At 65.0% G+C, this 8,162-nt stretch overlaps 1 protein-coding gene across 1 annotated transcript; it reads right to left on the bottom strand.

Annotated features, from left to right (window-relative positions):
* Positions 1–4,192: 4,192 nt before the first annotated feature.
* Positions 4,193–7,707, bottom strand: RTP5 (receptor transporter protein 5 (putative)). Its single transcript, XM_077869632.1, has 2 exons — positions 7,468–7,707; positions 4,193–5,943 (listed from the first exon to the last, which is right to left on the bottom strand). Exons 1-2 carry the CDS (start codon positions 7,698–7,700, stop codon positions 4,503–4,505), a joined length of 1,674 nt encoding a protein of 557 aa, XP_077725758.1. The 5' UTR covers positions 7,701–7,707; the 3' UTR covers positions 4,193–4,502.
* Between the last annotated feature and the right edge of the window lie 455 nt (positions 7,708–8,162).

Raw genomic sequence — 8,162 nt, 5'->3', positions numbered from 1 at the left:
TCTCTTAAAAAAGAAGAAAGTAAAAAAAAAAAAAATCCATGAGGACACAGCAAGGTTAAATGTTTGAAGGACCGACAAGGGACACGTGCACAGACCAGCATGAGAGCTGCTGTGGGTACCTCGGGGCCCAGCGGCACTACCAGGGCAGGAGGGGGGTCGCACCTGACTCGAGGCCTGTCCCACAGCCACAGCGCAGCCACCGTCCAGCCTCTGCCCCCACCAGACGGGGCCGCAGGAGGCACGCCTCCCCCCCAGCCCTTCCGGGGCTCAGGCAAGGCCCCCGTAAGGGACTGGCCGCCTTCCTGGGGTTGGTCATGGACTAGGGCCCACGTCAGCACTACGTGGCCACGCATCCTTGCCTGCCTGTGACACCGACAGAGCTGTGGCTCATCACTGGGCGGGTCCTGGTGGTGCCCGGCTCCAGCTGCCTGCCCTGCAGCCTCTCCCACAGGCGGCTTCTCGGGGGTCATCCCCCAGGCCCCAAGTGGGGCAGCAGCCTGCTGGGCTCCCCAGTGGACCCTGCTGTCTGGCCAGGCTCCAGGCAGCCCCTCCTTGCGGGGGGGAAGCCAACTCTGGGGATCCTGGCCAAGGGCAGCACCCACTCCCCGCGCAAGCCCAGGAGGGGAATGGGCCCCACTCACAGGGGCCGCGTCACAAGGGCCGCCCCCACCGCTGCTACCCCGGCGCCCCGCAGCCCTGGCCAACAGTCTCAGCATCCCCAGTGGGCTCCTGGAGGGCGCTGGGGGGTGGCCACCCCAGAAGACGCGGAGCAGGAGACGTGCAGCCACCGCGCTCCACAGACAGTGGCTGCTCTGATCCCCTCCAGCCCCTCTGCTTGCCTCCGTCTCTGCAGCAAGCAGCATCCCTCCCCGCTGTTCTTGGCTTCAAGAGAAGCGCGTCGGCACGTCCTCGAACCTCCCCTGGGTCCCCGGGAAATGCAACAATCCCACTCAGGCTCAAGCGGCAACCGGGCACAGGTCGCAGCAGCGCTGGCACAGGACGGGCTCCGCTGCTCGCCAACCGTGTTAAGTAAAGAATTATTCTGACTTTTAAAGACAAGACCCCTCGAAATCCCATTTTGTCGTGGTCTCAGGATGATGATCCTGCAGGACAGCGTGGAGCGGAAGCGTGATGGAGGTGAACAGCAGGGCCTGGTGCCACCCGGCCGCAGAGGGCAGTGCCCCCGCCGCCTCTGGGAGTTCCCATTGCTGACATCACTCTCTTGATGAGGCACAGAGGCCGCCTGCTGCCTGGACGCCTGCCGCCCTCACTAGGGACCACTAAGATCTGCCCAGGTGCCGACCCCCCACTCACCCAGCCCTGGTGGGATTACAGTGGCAGAGTTTTAGAATTTTCTGGAAAGCCTATGAGAGCAGCTGTACTACATGATAGGTGTGCTTTCTAATCAAAGGCCACAAATTGTCTCTGACCTTTCAGCTCAGAGAAAAGATGATGGAAAAGCATTTCAGGAGGGACGGCTCAAAGCCAGGAGCCCCGCTGGTGCAGTTGGCCGAGTGGGATTTCGGCTGCCCGCCAATGGCCTCAGGAGGGCTCCGGGTCCCTGCAGGTGCCAGCCATGTGCCAGGCAGGTGCCGTGATGACGGCGCGTGGCCGCCCTCCGGCAGAGGCTCGGGGAGGCTCCACACCCGGCCCGTGTCCCGCGTCGGTGCAGGTCTTGGACTGTTCCGAGTCCCAGCTGGTGGGGGCCGGTCTGCTGGAGCCCCTCCCCCTGCCCCGCAGGAGGTGTCCTTGGAGGCCTCTCTCCACCCTCAGGGCCCTGCTCGTCCCCACACCAGCCTGAAGCTCCTGCCACCCGGCCCACTCCCTGGGGCCAGGAAGTGTGATTCATTCCTTCAAAAACCAGGAACTTGTTTGCCTTTTGAGGCCCCCAGCATTGGCAGAACGACCAGTAGCTGCAGCATTAAGATGTGTCCGCCTCTGGTTCTCTTGGAGACGTTTAGACATTCCGTGTCTCTGTCATCGACTGTGCTCCCAAACACAGTCATGGCTGCATCAGAGCGAGTTAGGCCCAACCTGGTCGTTCAGGCTGTACAAGAGACACATGTGGAATCTGGTACAGGCTCAGGTGTGGGCTCAGGTGCAGGTTCAGGTGTGTGAGTTCGGGTGTGAGCTCAGGAGTGGGCTCAGGTGTGGGCTCAGGTGTGGGCTACACGACCCAGGCTTGCCATTGGCATTTTAACTGGTGCCTGTGAGCCTGAAGTGTCCCATGACTACGAAGGTAAGCATGGTGCTCAGAACACCTGAAATACTTGTGTGAGTCTCTGCCACAGAGCAGACTGGGGACCCCGGGACCAAAAGTCCGCGCTTAACTCCCTCAGCTGCCCAGGTGCCCCTGATGAAACTTAATCCTCAATGAAGTAACTATTAATGATTTAATGAACTTTAGCTACTCATAAACACTAATGTTAATGATGGTGATGATGGGTGGGGTTTGTTGGGTTTTAACAAAACCATCTGATTAAACAGAAACAGTTAAAACAGCTGCAACGCGTCCCATCACAGGGCTGCACACCGCCAGCTGCCACACGGGGGCGCCCCAGGACAGCAGCTGGAGCAGGCGCCGGCTGGAGGAGAGGCCCGGGTCTCCAGGAGGGCGCAGGGGGCGCGAGGGGACCAAGGTCTGCAGCAGGGGGCAGGGGCATTAGGCGGGGGCCCAGGAGCCAGAGGAGGGGGCGGGGATGGACAGGGCCCATGGGACCCCGCGACCCCGGTGCCCTTACTCCCGGTCGGCGGGCATGGACCCCTCAATCAGGACAGACGCAGGCTGCAGACCCTCTCCCTGGGCAGACCCTAGTGGGCAGCGTCCCTGAGCTGACGGAGGTGCCTGGACGGGTCCCCGGGGAGGGACGGGTGCCTGTAAGCATCCTGGCCCACAGCTGGCCCCACAGGATGGGGTCAGCTGCCCTGGGACCCCCGCAACTGCAATGTCCCTGGAGAGTCAGGCTGCCGTTCCCTGTCCCTGCCACCCCCTGCCGTTCCCCCGGGGAAGCCCCAGAGCCGCAGGGCCCTCTGTTCAGGCCTGCTCCTGGTCAGACCCACCCCCAGCCAGCCACCCGGTGACGGCTTCACACCCAGTGTACACAGGACACCCGGGGGGGACAGTGCTCCCTGCCCCAGGACAGAGGGCTCTCACCGGTGTAGACAGGACCCGGACGGTGGGCAGCGGGTCCCAGCCCGTGTAGATGGGGTCCTGCAGAGTCCAGCTTCAGGTGTCTCCTGGTGTTAGAAGAGCTCCTGTCCACACGGGCTGGGCCCCCAGTGCCGGGGGAGCCTTCTGGCTTCTTCTGCTGGGCTTCTGTGAGCAAGTGAGAAGGAGGCGGAGGGAGAGGGGCAGGGACAAGAGGTCCCAGTGCAATGTCCTCACCTGCGCCCCCTGACCCAGCCGGTGGTGCTGTTGCAGGAGCGGGCTGCCCATGCCTCTGCCAACAGGAGGACCCAGGTCAGGCCTGAGGGCAGCGGAGAGCCCTGGACAGGTTCCCAGACCTCACCCCTCCCCGGGGCCAGGCTTCCCCAGACCTGAGCCCTCCAGGCAAATCCCCGCCTGCCTGGGGCCCTGCCCAGAAGAAGAGGGTGTGGGGACCCGCTGCCACCCCACCCTGCTGGCACCACGCAGCCCCACACCCCCGCCTCTTAGAAGTGGGCCCCCTGATCTTACCAGACGGAGAGGCAGAGTGAGACCGGCAGGCAGGAGGGTTCTGACGCGCATGGACGGCAGGTCTCAAACCACATCCCTGCTGCAGACGTCCAGGCCCCGGGGCCAGGGACCCATCTGCAGGTGCTCGGCCCCCCTCGGGTGGGTGTGCCCTCTCTGCGGGAGTCAGAGGGACATCAGATGGGTGTGGGGGGGGTGGAGGGGCACCAACCAGGGCTGGGGGGGCTTTAGTCTTTTCCCACAGTCGTGGGGAGTGCACCTGCCACCCGCTCCAGGAAAGCCCCGGGGGTCCACACGGGAATGTGGCTGGTGCCCTCCAGGCAGCGGGTGCTGAGAAGCCAGAGTGGCCGGGGCGTCCTGTCAGTCACACCAGGCCCGGAACCCAGCGGCCCCCAGGGGAAGACGTGTGTGCAACCCGCCCCACGGGGACCGATGGGGACAGTGACCCGCCCTCCACTCCCTCCCACCTCTGAACCTTCTCCAGGGTGCTGGCGTCCACACAGCCCAAACACACTGTGATTTGTTTTCCTTTGAACTTTTATTTTATTGGATTGTAACACTCATACAGACCGGCACCGGGCACACGGGCGGGCAGCTTGGCGGATAATCACGGAGTGAACATCCAAGACGCCACAACTCACACCAAGAGACAACACACACAGAAGCAGGAGATGGAGGGGAAGGCTGAGGCCCACCCTCGGGCGGGCAGGGGTGCCGGGGGTCCCGGGGTGCGGGCAGGGGTGGGGGGGTCCACTCTCCGCGGCCTGGGCAGCCCTGCTGGAGGGGTGCAGCAGGGACCCACAGGGGGCGTCAGGCTTCGCGCGGGCTGTCAAGGGCTGAACTTGTACAGGTACATGATCCAGAGGATGCACACGGTCATGGACACCCAGATCCACACCTCCTCATAGGGGTCGAAGCGCGGCGCGCAGCAGCCGTCGTCGCAGCACAAGTCCTCCTCCCAGCTGGGCTGGGAGCCAGACCTGCTGAGCCGGGCCCTCGGCGTCCTCCTCTTCTTGTAGCCATGGGGGGCCAGGCCGCTGCTCTGGCGGCCGCTGGCAACCGAGCCGGAGCCCTTGCATCTGATGATGTCGAAGACCGAGAAGGGGATGGTGACGGAGCCCTCGCTGATGGTGACGGGCCTACGGGTGCGGGTCCCCGGAAGGGGTTGCCCGCCAGCCGCAGCAGGGCCATTGCCGCCACCCTCTTTCTCTAGGTCTTGGGTGCTTTTGTCTTCACCAGTGAAGATGAAGGGGAAGGTGACGGAGCCGTTGATGTCGGGGAAGTCCTTGTCTCGGATCATGTCGGCCAGAGACGAGGGGAAGGTGACAGAGCCCTCTCCGTCATCCGTGAGCCCGATGATATAGGACACAGGCTGCGGGTTGCTGTCGGCGCTCTCAGAGGCGGTGTCCTCGTCACTGTCGGAGGGGCTGGTGATGGAGCCTTGGCCCTTGAAGATGAAGCCCTTGAGCTGGAAGGGCTTGATGCTGCTGATGAGCAGCCCTCTGCCGTGGAAGATGGGGCACCGGATGTTTACCAGGAGGCCTCTGGCCTTGGACGCAGCTGAGGAACTGGCCGGCAAGGACATGCAGCCCTTGGCGATGACCAGCGACTCACAGGGGTCCACTGCGGGGCGAGAGCCCTGCCCCGGAGTCACCCGGCCCTTGTCCCTTCCCACGTGCACAAGGGAGAAGGGGACGGTGACGATCTCATCATCTTGCCTGAAGAAGTTGCTGCTCTCAGAAATCGGGTTCCTGATGAAGTCGGACACGGAGAGGGGGATGGTGATGGAGTTGGGGGTGTAGCCCCGGGAGCGGTCAACCACGGGCCCGCTGCCCAAGGTGAGCAGCTGCTTGCCGGCCTCCAAGGCATCGGCGCTGCCGCCCCCGTACAAGGTGTACCGGCCCTTAATGGTAGTGGGGCTCTTGACCTCGGGCCCCCAGGCCGGGTCTGGGGGCTTCTGGAAGAAGCAGACCCCCAGGTCGCAGGCCTCGCAGCGCTCGCCGAAGCAGATCTCAGGGCACTGGTCTGCGCTGAGGCTCTCCCCGTAGCACTTCTGCAGGATGAACAGGACCAGCTTGTTGAGGAAGAGCCGGATATTCAGGAGGCTCACCTGGCAGTCGGCCCGGATGCCCGGCGGGCACAGGCGGCACCGCTGGCCCCAGATGCGCATCTTCACCAGCCCCAGCCGGCTGTCCTCGTCCAGGCACATGTGGAAGAGGATGTGCACGTGTGCCGAGGACCAGCCCCACTGGCAGCGGCCACACTGCAGCCTGCGGGCAAGAAGGGCGGCAGTGAGTGGAGGGTGGCGGCGGCCCCCGCTCAGCCGGCCCCTCAGGGGCTCCGAACCCTGACACCCCTGCCCGCCGCGCATCATCTGAAAGGCTGAAAAGCAAATTCCTTTTTGTCCGATTGGCACCCAAACCCCACGCAAGGGCCCAGCCCGGCCTGACACCTGGGGGGGGGGGGGGCGTCGCTGCACCTGCTGCTTGTCAGCTCTGTGACCCAGGCTTCACTGCCCTGCGGACACGTCACCAAGACTCAAAGGCAGCCGGTGGGGGGGGGGGCAGGGTCCACATGGCTAAGCTGTGCGGACTCACGGGGGGGGGGGGGGGGGGGAGGTCCCGGGAGGAAGAGCTCCATCCCCAGGGAGAGAAGCTGACGTAAAGGGGGCAGGGGGCTCTCAGGAGAGCCGGGGTGGGCTGGGACCGGTGAACTCCTTTGACGGGGCGGCCCCAGCTGCAAACGTGGGAGCGGGAGAGCCGCTCACCCCAGGCCGTGTGCCCCAGGGCCAGGCAGGTGGGCCCGTCTCCAAGCCCCCAAGGTCAGGGCCCAGCGACCACACTCCGGGCATCCCCCAGCGGCGCCCTCCCCTGGAGCTTTCTGCGGTGGTGAGGGTGGCAACTTCGGGCAGGCCCCGCCTCTGCGGCAGCCACAGGTGCCCGGGAGCTGACCTGTCAACCGCATTTCGATGTGATCAGGCTCCCGGAGGCCCCGTGGCTGCGGTGCCTTGTGCCCCCCTCCACCGTGTCCAGCTGCAGGACAGCGGAGAGCCCTGCCCCGGCCACTGAAGGCGGTGTTCTCTCCTGCTGGGCGGTGGGAGCCATCCCGTGATTTTGGGCGCTTCCACACACACCCGGGGCTGCTCACTCACCCACCCCCCGCCACGGGGAGCTGAGGGGCCCATGTCACAGGGTGGCTGCCGGAGAGTCCCCGCGCTGACCTGCCGGTGGGCCACCTCCCCCACTGACCCCCTCCCAGCTGGCCCCCGGAGGGTGGGGGAACGCCTGGTGGGGTGGGGCCCCCGCGGGTCTGGCCCGTCCCCGCCACTGTCATCATGACAATGAGGAGCGGGGCCCCTGCTGGCCCCCACCCAGGTCGTACAGAGCCTCTCCACCCCGGGCCTGTGCCCCTTGGGCCCCTCTGCAGGGAGGGGTGTGAGCCCGGCAGCCGCCCCTCCCCTGCTCTGGCCGGCAGTGCTACCATGGAAACCAGGAGATGCTGCAGTGAGCGAACAGGCCCTTCACTTCACGTGTGGGTGGCGTCGTCGCCCCCCAGCCTCTGCTCCCCCCCGCAGGACCCCGACTGCAGTGGCCAACACCAGGAGACTGCACAGAGGTTGTCCCGGGGCCCCCACCTCCTGGAGAGGAGGGAACACCCGGCCCGGCTCCCTGCTGGGGTAGGTGGGGGGGGACCCCTCCTCCCAGCCCACAGGGCCCTACCGCACCAGCCCGGCTTGGGGACCAAGCAGCTCAGCCCTCCCCCAGCCCCCCCAGGAGCCCCCCACCCCAGCGCACCTGGAGAGCCCCCTCAGCCGATACTGAAAATCGCCACTCTCCATGACCCCGGAGGCCAGGTTCTCCTCAGGGACCAGCTCCCAGGTGTCCTGGGGCTTCCTCTTGGCCATGAGCTGGGCCAGGGTGCTGGCCCACGCGTCCACCCCGTCCATGCTGGCACTTGGCTCCGCACTGCGGTCTGACAGCTGCGCCGGCTCCGCTCCGAGGGAGCCCTGGGATCCCACATCCTGCATCCTCCCCAGCCAATCGCTGCCTTGACAACCGCCCAGTCTCCATGGCAACCGGGTTCGTCCCCCAGAAATGAGAACTGGGCCTTGTTCCCCGTCCCCTTGAATATTTCTTATTACGCAGGAGATATATTTTCATTTTAGAAAAAACCAGAAACAGATAAACACAAAGGAGAAACTGATACAGAAAAAAGTCGTACATGATCCTCCCGGTGGCGCTGCGACTGCGCGTCTCCCCAGACACGCGTGTGTGAATTTTCACAAACAGGAAATCACAGCGAGCGTGTTTTTGGACAGCCTGGCCTCACTGGCCCACACGTCGCAGGCAGCGTTGCGCACCGGTTGGCGCCTGAGCGCGGCATCTTGCGGCCCAGCCTGAGGCCCTGCCTGCACCCCACGCGCCCCGTGCTCCTTCTTTGCCGTCAGGGACGACGCCAGGAGCGACGTTATTGAACACAAATTGTTGCA

Source organism: Canis aureus, chromosome 24 (assembly GCF_053574225.1).
Source record: "Canis aureus isolate CA01 chromosome 24, VMU_Caureus_v.1.0, whole genome shotgun sequence".
Classification (NCBI taxonomy): Eukaryota; Metazoa; Chordata; class Mammalia; order Carnivora; family Canidae; genus Canis; species Canis aureus.
The sequence above is the reverse complement of the archived record's forward strand: the minus strand, read 5'-3'. Positions and strand labels throughout refer to the sequence as shown.